The following is a 15,488-nucleotide window of genomic DNA, read 5'->3' as shown; positions in this document are numbered from 1 at the left end:
ACAAACAATTTGATATAGGAGATCTTGTCTTGGTTAGAAATCACACTATTACACCTGGTGTTAACCCCAACCTTACTCCTATCTATCATATTTCACCCTATAGAGTTTTGGATGTAAGCCCTAACAGTTGCAAGCTTGAAAGAATTTCAGACAAAAGAACTGAAATATTTAAATACTCTTTCAACGAAATCAAAAAGTTCAAGCCTATGGACGAACATTTTGACACCCTCCCAGAGGAAATAAGGGATATTATTACAAAGCCTTATAATAAACTCACAAATCAAGAGATAGCCACATTAGTTAAAAATGACACACTTCCGCTTATATTCCCGGTTAATTCAAAGGATCCACAACCAGGAATACGCGCACACTCACCCTTAGAAACACGAAAAGAAGCGTCACAAAATAAGAAACCATTAGACTCTGATTCGGACATAGAGGACTCAAGTGCCGATGAGGACATGACACTCGATTCCGTATTTATTACCGGAGGTCGACGACTTAGGAAAATAAATGATAGACATGTCAGATTTCGGAATGGCACAAGTTCACAACCATAATTTACATTTACATTTACCCTGTAAACTTGTGAACAATATGATAATATGTTATTCTAATCTGATAACTAAGTTATCATATTCATGTAAATTTTCCCACTCAAGGTTATATATCCAGTGGTAAAATATACATCTTTTCTCTTCAGCAGGGGAGACCAACTATATGCAATATACGTCGACTAAAGAGTCGATCCCTTCAAAAACACTTACATAAAAAAAATTGCATATAGAGAGTTTTGATTCTGTATAGGCAAACAGAGTCAAACGATTGATACAGATTGTACAAAAATACGAATGTTACAAATGTTAAATATGCACCCTAAAATATACACAAAAACTATTTAAAACATTTAATACAAATTGTACAAAGTGTACAAACATAGCAGTACTAATAGGCAACCTATATATATACGCCTTGAATTGTGATGAGTTGATTAGTTATTAGAAACTATAACCACTCTACATACAAAAAATATGTCAAAAACTTTAATTATAACTTCGGACAGGAAACGCCCACTCAGAATTTTAGTAGTAGTAAACAATAACGATAACTTAAATTTTATCCTGAAATTGAGTCAGTTTACTATAACATATCCACAAGTGAGGAAATCACCAACCTTGTGAAGTACTACAGTTATCACATAACACGTAAGTCTTAACAGAATATTTTACAAAAGTTATAAAATGCAAACTAGATTCCGAAAGCCTATGCCTAGATCACAACGAATTCTACATGAGACCTTCGCAAACCTAGTAGAATATTGTTATAACTTGCTTACGATGATTAAAGAAATGTTATCGTTTAAAATTAGTTGTGGAATCAGCCAACCTAGTCGTATTGTACGATACTTGCATTGTCGTATACTTAGAAACACTTATAGAGACGCATACAACCGTTTGGTTATACGGAATAGACAGCAGGAGTATAGAAGCCGACAGACTATAACAGACGAATTACGGGCAGTAGCACGCCAAATAGAGAATCTGAGAGACACAGTCCTCCTCATTTCTGGACATTGTACTCTCCCCACTATCCACGAAGAGTAAACTAGATTAAAACTGATTCTTATAATCTGATTTCTAACAATGACGTACGGACGTATCCTAACGATATAAAAGTTTTGCATATGATAAAACCTCTTGTACATATGTGTATTGATGTAAAATACTTATATTCTCATATATCTCTATGTAATTATTGAAAACGATAGGAAATTAATCGCATAAATCATAGTTGAGATATCAAAAAGAACATAGCAAGAAATTTTGTTATTTATAAAAGTTATCATAAACCAAGTGAATGTAAGCTAGACTAAGCACCTTGTAAAAATAAACTTTAATTATGTATCTAACTAAATTAAGGAACAGACAATAATACTTATAGAGTAGCTACGTAAACGGGAGTTGTACACAACAAATACTAAATCAGTAAATAACAGTGTATATGCTACTTAAAATCGCTATATTTATTTTAACAAAAGTAAATAATCTTTAGAAAAGGTATAAAATTTTTTTTGACAAATATTTTTCTTTGGTGAAAACTTAAAATTAAATCAATTTTGAAAACAGAACATAAACTTTTATTTTTACAGTAGTTGAAAAACATTATGATAGTAAGAAGTTTTCTGACAATTTAACATCTTAGTTAATATAATTTGGACATAAGCTGTATAATGGCACATAATAAAACTTCGAGATTGCTAATACGATTAATTGAACGCTAAATGTTGAATTTGTACATATAAAAAGCACATAGCCTAATGACAAGCCAACGGGAGCCAAAAATTTAACTCTACTTGTTGGAAATAAGACTTAGTTTTAAATCTAAAGGGACATAAGAACACTTTACCTTGAGACTTTAAACTTTATGACTATTGTATTGAAATTTAAAAGGGAAACGCTATTTATTCTAAGCCTTTCTAATTAAATAAAGCTTCCTTAATGAGATCATCCAATCAATGATATTACTTTAATTACTTGAATCACAAACAGTCTTTACATGAGTTTTCTTAAAAATACTTGAATAAGCGTATGTAAATAACTTTGTCTAACGTCAGTCTTTCGGTCTACTTAGATATTGGTTACAAAAAAAAAATATATATGCTATTTACAAGTCCTCTCTATATCACAGCACAATTAAAATTCACGATTAATGCACAGGGATGGATATCAATGAAATTTAGAGAAAAGGTACTGAGGTGCGAGTTCGATTAAATATCTATATATACATGACCCTTACAAGCTAACAAGAATGAATAAACTGCGACATAAGGCTGTAATTACAGTTGTTAATATACTATTGAGAAAAGAAAAGGATTAGTTCGCTTACGAAGAAAGTAATTAAGAATTGAATGAAGTTTTAAATTATGGGCATAAAGAAAATACAACCTTATAATCATTTCCTTACATACTAAATATCCTTACAGACTAAACATGTATATACATAACATAATGGCAGAAGTGTAAATTAATGTTTGGCTTTGTACAGTATAAAAGGTCATAATGTCTAATAACAAAAGTCTTTACTTCATAGTGATTACTATTTTGACTAGTTACATAAAAAAAATTAGAAAATCTGTAAATTTAGTCACATGTTGTCTAAAACTGGTCATTGTCTTAAAATTTCTATGTCATAGTTCAACCAAGCTAACAGCGCCACTTTACGGAATCCTCTGTTCTGTTATTATCTGAGGAACGCGTAGCTGAATTGAAGCTACTCTCCGCTGATGTTATCTCTTCCAAGATGGCAGGAGTTGGAGTACGCATGGAGCGGCGCAGACGTTCTAAACTGAGAACCCGCAGTGGTGTGGGGTACTCGATCTCATCAGTCACCGCATTAAATCTAATGGGCGGGAGATCGGCGTCCTCGATATCGTCAACCAGTGGGATTAAACTGGCCGCATCCTAAAATTAAGAAAGGGGACATTATTAGACAATCATTTTAATAAATGTTCACAAGAGAATGTATCAACGCTTATCCATATATGTTTGTGAGTCATTTTTTTTATACATCACTAATACTTTATCCAGAATCTTGATATTAACTATTAGGAAGGAGTTACACCATAGTTAAAGTAAAGTTATTGTCTAAACGCATAGCTATCTGAGCTAAACAGCCTAGTCTAAGTTACGTAATTTTTGCAACGGAGAAATATTATAAGAACTTATCAAACTTACCACAGACAAATCAGCTGCAGATGGAGATTCAATGCGACTAAGGCACATAATAGAGCTCAAGGAAGAGCTGTCGCTGGATCCCTCAGCTGTCCTCTCAGAACTGACCCGATTACACCTCCCCATATTGGTGTAAAACTGCGTCAGGGGGATGGAGTTGGTCGCCTAAAATATAATAGATCTTATTAGTTTAATCGCAACGCCAACAAAGAATCTAGGAAAATCAGGAAATGAGAATGCCTAAAATCCTGTAAAGCTATATGATTAGGTAGCAATTCAACCCACTTTATACCAGAATTAAAATCTTAGATCGGTTCAAAAATGCTTATGCAACCATACATTTTAAGATTAATATTCTACCAATAAAAGAATTTTAGTTGCAAATACCTCTAGATACGTGTACAAATGTACGGCCTCTTTCTGAAAATTAATAGAAAACTAAAGCATGGATACTTACATGTAGACGCTCTGTTTGATCAAAGATCAACGGACGGAAGCCAGGACTTCCCGACGAGGTGTCCAATCCCGCAGGCACATTACTTCCAGTAACTCGATCCTCAGTGGCAGACAGACGGTGTACGGCAAACAGCCCAACTCTGGATCTCACTTCGGCTGGAGTCGATGGACTAGCAGAGGGAGCCTAAAACAAAAGAAAACATTAAAGTCTTGATCTAACATTTAAACCCCCAATGAGAAACGTGCGGCACGAGCAAACTCTTAACCTTCCCAGAGGGAAATAATATTAGGTTGCTAATTAAGATTTTAGTAAAGGTTAACTGGTATCTCAATTTAATTGCGGTAACCGAGCGGATTTCTCTGGCGACATAAAACGACGATAAACGGTGAGCGATATATATGGAAGAGCCGAAAGTCAACGTTGAGGAAGTGAGAATAGGACAGAACAACCCTGCAACAACATGATGCTTTATTAGACAAAACGGGTGGCTAGAAAAAAAATTTATACAAAACAGAAAAGAAATATACAACAGAAGAAAACTCACCTGTGTATCTGACAGAATATCATCCATCACAGAGGACGCGGCTTCATACATGGTGTCCGACGGCTCCACAGTTGGCGACATAACCCCTGATCTAGTCCTGTTGGTCCTGTTACCGCAGTGAAGAAGCTCAATGGTCCTGACGCCTATGTTTCGGAGGCGCGTACATACATCTCTTATCCAGCGAGCCAGCGACCTGTCTGAGGTGTTGTCTAATCTTGTTAGAGTCTCAAGCCCTACAGCACCGAAGAAGACCACTATGAGAGCACATGAAAACAAGCCTAAACCCAACAACATGTTAATTAAGCCATCCATGTTGAATGTGTCCAGACTCGTCTTCTGGTCTCTCCTCGACTCGGCAGACCCAGAATCACCTCCGGCAACATCGTCACCAATGTCACCGCAGGAGTTCTGCATCACCGAATTGAGGAGAGACCAGATGATTTGTATCGTTCTACTAAGCATCAGTGAGAGATGCTCGTTGCCAAACATCTCCCCTTGATCCCTTTCGGACTCTACAGAATCAAAAGTACTTGTACTCCCATAGTCATCGACATCAGCAAGGCTTGGCATCCCGGACTGGTCGCTGTACACTGAACTCGAGTCGTCTAAGGAGTTTTCAAGAAACGAGGAATTGGCAAGAGTGGCCGCAGCCGCTCTCATTGATTCCTCGAATCTTTCCTTAATATTCTGATGCGCGTCCAGGCTGTCAGGTATATACATTATGAGCGAATGTAAATTTAAAATAGAGGACTAGTGATTCTGAAAGGCAATATAGTAAAGTTAATTTTATGAAAAAGACTGTACACACGAATATTTTTTTTTGTATTCTAAGCAACTATGGTTGAACCTCCTAACCATTAAAACTTTGATTTATCATCTAAAAGTAAAATTCTTTAAGTTAAAGAATATGTAATTAATCTTACATGATTCAACGCTTAAAAATAGCTATCGTTAAGCTATTCAAACATTAAAACTTTGTTTTATTAGATTCAATTAAGTTAAAGAATATGTAATTAATTTTACATGATTCAACGCTTAAAAATAGCTATCGCTGAGCTATCAAAAACATATTCCTTATGATGTATCAAGCAATTAAAAACTTATGTACTAGCTAAATCTGAATATTTTCAATGACGTTTTAAAAACACTTTCGATAAAGCTAGCTAAATATAATTTTTGTAAGCGACCATTTTTAAATATGGTTGAGTTACTCGTAACGAAAATAACCTATCAATTAGCGTCATTATAATTGAATTAAGTAAAAAGAAAATCTTATTTTAAAACCTATAGTAAAACTGTCCTAGGAGATTTGAATCAGGACTCCATAAATTTTGATTATAAAAAGGGGATGCTGTAATCAAAAGTTAAAACGAATAGAATGATGGAACATATCTGTGTCAATATAAGTTTTGTTTACGATGAACGAATTTAACTTTTGCAGACGGAAAACGTAAACAAAACAAGGTACGTCAATTTACCTGATGACTCAGATATGTCCTATCAAAACTACAAATATCATATAAAACAAAATTGTCATATATTGAAGATATACCCATATTGCTTCTAACCCACTTTCGATCAAAAATACAGTGATAAAGGCCTTATCGACGAAGAAAATAAGATTCTTGAGTCTTAAATAGCGGCTAACGAATGCAATAATGGGCATATCAACAATCTATAACATAAAAACATTCATATAAAACAAACGGGTTACTATATTTTATCACTTTTATATAAATTCTCTTGGAATTTAGCGGTGAAATTAAACACTCGAACGCAAGCTCTGCTCGCAAAGACAATTATTAATAAAATGAGCATAATTACTGGGCCGCCAGCTTTTTATAACCTCGCTCAAATCCAACCCCTATCACTTTTGACCGCCCAAACATAAACAAAGGGTTGACAACTTATTGTTACGTAAAATTTAATTACGGACGTCGAACGATATATTTTGTAGATATTAAGTCTAAAAGGTACACTTGACAGCAACGTAATGTAAGATATTAGTCTTTAAAATGATTAAAATTTATTCATGTTAAAAATAACATAAATACAGCTAATGCCAACAATGGTATAAACCATATGTACATATACAAAATATACAAACAAAGGGTTACCAACTATTGTTAGTAAAATCTTATATTTTTACATACATACGAGTAATGTAACCAAAGAAATTAATACGATATGTAAATACTAATTGTACTTATACATTTTATATAAAATATTGTTTATATTCAGGAAACAGTTATATTTAACAGAAATAGAGATAACTAACCAATCCATTATAGGTCTATCTGTAACGAAAAGAATTTCTAGAATATCCCAGGGATAAAAGGATTAATAAAAGATTATTAAAACTTCTTTTGTTTAGATTACCATAGCCAGGATACCCCAAGGAACCGGTTGGAGCATGCGCACTAACTCTTTTTAGGATCTACCATGGACCAGCCTGGAGATAACCTAGATGATCATGGAGTATTGGAGCCCTACCACCACCCTACCTTGGACGGATTGCGGTTGTGTTCCTGTCAACACCTTGACACTATAGACGAGAACAACAACATTATCACCACACCAGAGTACGATGGATTCTCAGAGAACCTGTCCATCACCATCAGGAATTTCTTGTTAAATACAGCCCTGAATACCACAGAAGATAGTAGAGTGGAGACCGATAGTGACATTAGCTCCAGCAGCACACTATCCCTCTCTACAAATGACCTCAACCAACTCTACTATGACCTGGAAAATCACTCAATCACCTTGGACGAGAATGGAAACGAGGTAGCACAAGTGGACGCCCTTGGCTACATATCTACCTCACCCCCAACCTCAACCTACACTTCGAACGAGAGCACTTCACCACCTAGTTCATCATCAGAAGAAGCTGAACTATCCAGAACAACCAACGCAAAAACATTTATTGATGTGACAATGTTAGATAAAACTAAACCCCTCAAGAAAAGAATGTATTCTATTTGGGAGGTTTATCATCTTGTATACCCAGCTATGAAAATACGCAAAGCATACTTTCTTAATGGAAAGCGTATTTAACTTAGCTTGGAATACATTTATAGTTTATTATATATGCCTATATACTGGGACTACTAAACTTTTTCTTTTTCTCTTTTTTCTTTTTTAACAACTTACCCCCATTGGAGATGCGATCCTCAATTTTCAAATTCTTTGAACGTACATATGAGACTTTTACAGAAATGCTTCGCATCCACAACTATCTATCTATGCTTGATATAAAGTCAACACTTTATAGATCATATTATGAACCTTTGATTGACACGTGCCCTGCAATTAACTAGTAGCACTCAGGGGCAAGACACAATTACTTTAGCTAGGCCCAAGGCATTATTTGTATCAATTTATGCATTCATAGGCCTATCTTTACCTATATGACACCATATATGGGTAACGCTAGCCTATTCATGGTAATCTGTATGTGATTTGCTAATAGTATATGTTTATTAAAGATATTATGTTTATAGTTAATGTAATCATATAAACAACCAGTTCAAATATGTATGCCTACAACCATGCCTGATTTACGTCACATATTAACACACAGATATTTAATTGCACAGACAAACACTAAAATCCTGGTCCAGAGCTAATGTTATAGCATGTACCTCTTGAATTTATTCAGTTATTTATTAACTCTCCTACCATCAACTTCTCTTTCTGGCTTTAAAAGGTAATGACTTAGTTGTTTGGCATGCATTGTAGTTTAAATTTAGGCCCCTTAGTACTTAGCATGAATTGAGCTCAGGCCTTATGTTAGAACTCTAACACTTAGCACAATTCACTGCTTGGGACTTAGGGCACATTTCTGTCCTACTCTACTTATAATTTTAACACTTATCCTGTAAATATTTTCATACTTAACTTATGCACTTGTAATATAAATACACTTTATAAAAACATTTTCCTTCCTTAATACTTAATATACTTATATAATTCTGATCGAATATCAAAACCAACCATTTATTCTTAGGTTAAAGCAACATAATACTTCGCGTGGGTCTTTTGTTGAGCTTCCACCAGCTCAACCAAATTCGTATTATACTTGTGGGAATAGAGGGTTAAGCATTCTAAACAAACGAACCGACGATGAGAATGTCTATGTGTATTGCATTAAAATTAGGTTTTAGTAGTACTCATAGAAGAGCGGTCTCCATACCTAACTATGGACAAACGCCCCATTCGCACACACAATTTAGTTTACCCCCCCCAAAATTAACCCCCGGGGTAAAATTTTTTGGGGGGGTAATTTAAATTTTCAAAAATTTTTTTTATTAGAGATTTTTTATTTTGGGGGGGGTATTTACCCCCCCAAAATTGTTTGGGGGGGTAAATACCCCCTCCTAAATGGTTGGGGGTGCCTACGGCACCCCCAGGGTAGGGGTAAATTTTGAATGGGGGGGGTAAAATAAAAAAAATTTTGGGGGTGCCTATGGCACCCCCAAAATCGTTTGGGGGGGGTAATCGCCCCATTACCCCCCCCCCTTGGACGCCTATGACTGACACTACCTTATTGTCACAAGAATCACTGTTAAAAAAAATCAAAATTGATGATACTTGTAAAATCTAAATTATTGTGTCAAAAATTACTTGTTTCAAATAGACTTCTTGGCAATGATTATTGAGTTGCTACACTTATGATGCTATGCCTTATTGTAACAGGTATCTTCATGAAAAGCTTAAAATCGGTCAAACGATTTTAATACGCGTAAATTTACGATCAAAACTTTATTTTAAGTATCTACGGACAAATCCAAAATATAGAATAGCTTAACTTTTTAGGGGAGGTAATAAAAACACTTATTTTGTTAATGATAGGATAATATGAAAACTGTTGATAATTTAAGTTGTAATTATCGCAGAAATTATTGCAACAACTTTATATGCAAACTTCTTATACACCAATGCAATACTACAGTATTTTAAACCAGAGAGAGAGAGGAGACAATGAGCTGTTTATTACACACTAGTCCCCAAAGTTTCTTATTTATTGGCTTAACAACTTTGGGGACTTTCGTGAATTTGATTGGTTGGTTTTTAAGTTGAATGTTTACAAGTTTCAATCACTAATTTGAATCTACAGAAGGGGTAATTTTGTGTATCATCTTTGGGGATGTACAGCAATTTATCAGTCATTATCTTATCCCTTTAGATCTCTGATTTCAAACAAGGATGGCAATATCTAAAATGTGAAGAACAAAAAATGAAATTAACAAAATGGGCCTATACTTATACTTTATATGTACAAACAGTGTTCTATCATATCCAGATTGCTATTGGCTACCAGAGAGAAAGAGAGGCCAATGGGCTGTTTATTACACTAGTTCCCAAAGTTTTATTATAGCGATTTTTTGGCTTTTCAACATTGGTGACTCTCTAGTGGTGACTTTTGATTGGTAGGTTAATTAAGTTGAGTTAAGTTGCTTTACATAATTCTTCAGTGTGGTTCAGAACCAGTTCTAATCCAGCGGATATTCATCGATTTCGAAGCCATACTGAAAAAGGGATACCCCTAACCAAACAACCTAACCCCTCTACTCCATTTTCAAAAAATAAACTTATTTTTTTCTGAAAAATTGTGTAAACTAAATAGTTGACATGATATAAATCTGCAATATCTATTATGTCGGCTGCCAAACACATCTTTTTATGCATTTTATTTTGGAGGATAAAGGTATAAAGAAATTTTGTTCATCAGAAACCTAAAGTCTTTTTGTTATTATATGTACATAACTATATATAAAAAAAGATGTACGCCCCTTGTATTTAGGAGATCTATATTCGAAGGGGCAGGGAAGAGAGCAAAAATTTGTCTGAGATTATCTCAAAGCTTTAATAAATAATAGATAAATAGCCTAAAACCTCTAAGGGACCAATGTAAAGCATTCTAAAATAGAGAACTCATTCTGTTCAGAAGTTGAAATCTTAAGCTATAGACAAAAAACTTACGTTGAGGCTACAATTGGTTCAGGGAAATTATACAACACAGTTCTTGGTTTTAGGCTATTTACTCTATTTATCAAAAGTATGTGATAGTTTTATGCTATTTTCTTTATGATTCTTCACGATCAAAGCCTTAGACGATAGTGACCAAGCTACAAGTATTTGTGTGCGTACAAATATTAATGACATGTCATTGTGTTTTCTTAAAAATCTTGTACCTTTTGGATGTTGTATTTCTTGTTCTAATTTAGCTATCTTCATATCTCTGTTTTTTTTTCGAACTAGGTTCTATTCAGGGAGCTAAAGGGATAAAACAATGGACAATATATATATAAACATCCCCATTTATGATAAACAAAAGTACCCCTTTTGTAGATTAAATATTGGTTGAACAATTTGGACACCACTAGCCTGGAACCAACCAATCTAAATTAAACCAATAATAAAAAGTTGTTATAAAATTATAGTTACTAGTGTAATTTTCATTCCAATATCCCCTCTCTCCCTGATTCCATTCCATCTATCCCTGTAATGCACCTATAATGCCTTTTCCTCAGATTGTGTCTGAATACAGTCTAGACCTCCTGGCTTAAACTAGAGTCACATTATTTCCGCATGTTGTGACATGCGCAAAGCGTTTTATATTCGCGAAAAGACGCAATTGCAAAATAAATTTATATTTGGATTGAAACTCAAGTTGGAATGGGTATTTTGTGATGTAGTAATAACTTGCGATTCTGCTGATTTGATAATATGATATATTTGGTAGAAGTTAAAGCATACCAATATATTTACAACCAACGAGCATAGGATTAGACAATGGATGATAATTTAACCTTACCCCAAATCTTAAAATAATCCTTTTAGCTGTTTGAGTAAGTCGTCAATGTAATAGGTTCCCTGAATTGGAATAGCACATTTATTTATCGCATTATATTGTACATAGTTCTACGAGAATAGTGAAATGAATGTTGACCCGTGCATTAGGCCCCTGGGGTCCAACAAATCTTATTTTTTTATGGAAAATTCTCCATATTACTATACAATATATTATTTTACAGTGTTGCTCAGAAACTATTTTAAGAATTATTCTGTTTCAGAGGAAAACTTGAATATTTATTTCTCGCAGTATTATAAACAGCTTTCCGCGGATATAGAAAGTACAATTATAAGATTAAAACCAGTTTTTTTAGCCCAGAGGTGATGAAGACACGGGTTAAAAAAACTGGTTTTAATCTTATGATTGTACATTTTTATATTCGCAGAAAGCTGGATATAATTCGATGCTAGACATAGTTTTTTCGTATGGATGGAAACCGGTTCCGATCCACCGGATTCATGAATACGAGAAAAGCTGTTAAACTAATGAAACTTAAAGATTAATTAAGATGTTTCTTGAGGTCAATAAAAAACTAAAATGTCCAAATAAAAAAGTGATTTGGTTGCTATAAGAGGTTAACTCACAAACAAAATATAATTTTTAAATATTTATTTAGAAATTTTTCGAGCATAAAATTAAATCTAAAGGATTTTTACAAATATTTTGGAAGATTTTTTGTACATAATACTTTTAAAAATACTATTTTTAAATGTGAATAATGTATTCTACTCAGAGATAACATATCACAAATAATGTCAAAATGCTTCCCCAAATTTATGGTAAGATTTTTAACAAATTTAACAAGGACAATTATGTCCATTAGTAGCGCAGCAACAACAAGCTATCATAAAATTAGATATTTCTACTTTTTAAAAATCTTTCATTTTATTTTCTATTTTCTTAACTTGCTGGGGTGTAGTAAAATAGTGTCTAAGGGACTAACTAACAGGCACTAATAAATGATATATTTTAGCTACTAAAAACACGTCAAATGATACATTTATACAGAATGTCTGACTTACATACAGACAGACAGATTTTTAATATATACATTCCCAATGATGATAACATAATTACTCGTTATGAAAACTAAATTATTGGTTAAAAAGTTTGGATACTAATACATTGAACCAATTAATAAAGTTTCAAAGTACCCAAAGTATTGAAGACAAAAAAATAATTAACATGTTTAGTTTATAAGATTTTGGGTTTCATTACGATTTATAATCTAATGTCCCCTCCCTCCCGAGTAAAAGGAGTAAGAAGATTACCTGGATGGAAAAGTGGTACGCTTATAATTGTAAGGGAGAGTCGATATAACGGACGGACATTCCTTAGTTAGAAAGTAGGTACTCTATTTAAAACAATGCATATTTTTAAGGAACAATCTGGCCAGAGGGTGGAGTTCTTTCCAGTTGAATGGAGAAATCATCTAAGGTTTGGACTTTAAGTATTTTTATCCGGGAGTATTTCTTTGTTGTTGTTGTTTTTACTTTAGGGCAGGTTGGGTAAGGTTATAATGGGTAAATAGTTGTCACGCAGGGTTAGGACACTGCAGGTATATAGGCCCTGCAGAGTTATAGCACTTTTGGGGGAAAGCACAATGTTACCTCGTACGCAAAGGGCTGCTGTCCAAGATACTATAATAAAAGTGTCAGGCCAAACAATCAAGGATAATTAAGGGTAAATTTTATGTCCTTGAGTATTATCGTGAGTAACATCTAACAGACAACCAAGGCAAGCCAGTCCTTAATTCCTCAATTTACCCTTGATGTCACCCATCTGATATAGCAGCTATAAGTAACATAAACTATATTACCGCAAACATTTCCTCCAGTCAAAAATTTAAAAAATGAATAGGATGATTTTCTATTTTTTCAGATTGGACCAAGGTTTGGTAGATGCAATAACTCCACAAAGGTAATCTTAAACTTCTTAATGGCGCAGCTACTCTCCGTCTAGGCTTTGCTTTTCAGTCGGTCATAAAATCTATCTAACGTCATATTTTCCCAAAAAAATTCTTTTCTAGTGTGTCTTCGAAGCCGTTTAATGTAAGTTGAATTAGAACCAGTTCTCTGTAAAACTGAAATATCATGTATGGCATCTTATTAAAGACAATCACTCGGCTCTATCAAAACTGGTCTTAATTTTAGAATTTTTCATTTTAATAGCCGCTAAAGCTATCTATATTACAATGCAACAAATAACAATTTGATAACATGATAAAATTTTCTGTTGGATGTGCAAATTTTCATTACGCTACTTTATTATCATTATCAATTACACAAGAAAACGTAAATAAATCAAGATTCATTTATAAATACATATTATTATTTTGTATATTATTTAGAATTACGATACATACTTATTAATCATATTTTTTCTCTATTTATAGGATAGGTGGGCTTAGAAGTTTACTAAATTCAACTGCTATGGATATTATGTATTATACAAGTCCGTTATACAGGTATTGTTATTAAATTTTAATTATTACCATAATTATGATAAATATTTTTACCCGTTGATATTATTTTTGGATAGTGTTCTTATGTATAAAATAATCATTAATTAATCTAAACACCTTAAGTAATTTATAATTCAGTATGGCTTAGAAACCGATTTATATCCAGAGGATTAGAACTGGAACTCAGCCATACTGAAAAATTTTGTATATCATCGTATTATATCCAGTTTTCTACTAATATAAAAATGTACAATTTAAAACCAGTTTATTAGCATCTCTGGGCTAAAAACCTGGTTTTAATCTTATAATTGTACATTTTTTACTCGCGGAAAGCTGTTTATAATACGATGCGATAAACAACTATTCCATTATCCCCCCCCCCCTTCCAGGCTCAAATGTAGACTGCTCTCTTTTCTTGGGACCATAGTTTTTTTTTTTGCAGCCTAAAACGAATAAATTTCCCTGAAAAATTGTGCAAGGATAGGTCTAGCAGTTTATGGACGACTTGAAAAACATAAAGACGTCCATTGTGACAGACAGTCTGACTGAGAGAAACACAGAAATACTACTTCTTTGTAATATACTAGCGGAGACGCCCCTACAATTCAGAGGCATTGTATTCAAAGGGGTGAGAATGGTACAGAAAAATAGCCTAAAACTTTCCCGGGAACTATATAAAGCTTATGTTAAAAAAAACTTTTTACATTTAAATTTTTAGGATGGAAATATGGAATGCCTTACAAACAGAGCTTAATAGGTAAGTAAAAATAATTTCTTACACTATAGCAGCTGCTCATCTTAGTCTGTAGTCCAAAGGGGGTATAGAGGGTAACTCATCCCCTCTCCTAAAAACAATTACCTCAACAACTTTTGACAAAAGTATTTTTTTCATGGATCATAAGGGTTAAGATGATTGAATATAAATTATGCCCATTCTGTAGATCAACATTTTTTGGAAATATTTTAGCAACAAGTATTTGTAAGCTAAATGGGTAATGTTCTTAAAAAAATCTTAGGAACATGTATAATTTACAGTCCAATGTCTCCTCCCTGCCTGCTCATAGTTCTTTTACACTTTTCATTTAACTTTCTCTATAAATCCTCTAAATTAAATGTTAATGAACTTTAATTTTTTCTTCTTGCATATTGTTAAAAACCGTGTGATTCCATTAACAAATCATCAAAACTGGATATTGTTACCACAGCACAAAAAGATGCTTTACCCTTTTTTTGAAATACCATTTTTTCATTATATGCAAAGCCCCTGGCCTTTAGGGGCACTTTAGAACAGTTGGGAGGGGTCATCTTAATCATCTTCTCTACAAAAGAAAAAAACGTTTTAGTATATTTTGTAGCAGTGGCGTGCAGAATATTGACACCCCCCTTGATCCCAAATCAAGGGGGGGTATTACAGTCAATAAGAGGGGTGTATT

General features: G+C 33.6%; 2 protein-coding genes across 2 annotated transcripts in view; both read left to right on the top strand.

Moving 5' to 3' along the window:
• Ns4 (Nucleostemin 4) overlaps nucleotides 1–15,488 on the top strand; it is a 160,580-nt gene that overhangs the window by 46,508 nt on the left and 98,584 nt on the right. The window lies entirely within an intron of this gene.
• PAPLA1 (Phosphatidic Acid Phospholipase A1) overlaps nucleotides 1–15,488 on the top strand; it is a 256,678-nt gene that overhangs the window by 210,760 nt on the left and 30,430 nt on the right. The window contains exons 19-23 of the mRNA XM_080178180.1: nucleotides 12,325–12,370; nucleotides 12,973–13,028; nucleotides 13,473–13,511; nucleotides 13,987–14,058; nucleotides 14,774–14,812. Of these exons, the coding sequence (XP_080034306.1) occupies nucleotides 12,325–12,370; nucleotides 12,973–13,028; nucleotides 13,473–13,511; nucleotides 13,987–14,058; nucleotides 14,774–14,812 (252 nt within the window). The remainder of the gene's footprint in view (nucleotides 1–12,324; nucleotides 12,371–12,972; nucleotides 13,029–13,472; nucleotides 13,512–13,986; nucleotides 14,059–14,773; nucleotides 14,813–15,488) is intronic.

This window comes from Acartia tonsa, chromosome 12 (genome assembly GCF_053477335.1).
Source record: "Acartia tonsa isolate MP-2025a chromosome 12, ASM5347733v1, whole genome shotgun sequence".
Taxonomy (NCBI): Eukaryota; Metazoa; Arthropoda; class Copepoda; order Calanoida; family Acartiidae; genus Acartia; species Acartia tonsa.
This window is presented reverse-complemented; position numbering and strand designations above follow the sequence as displayed.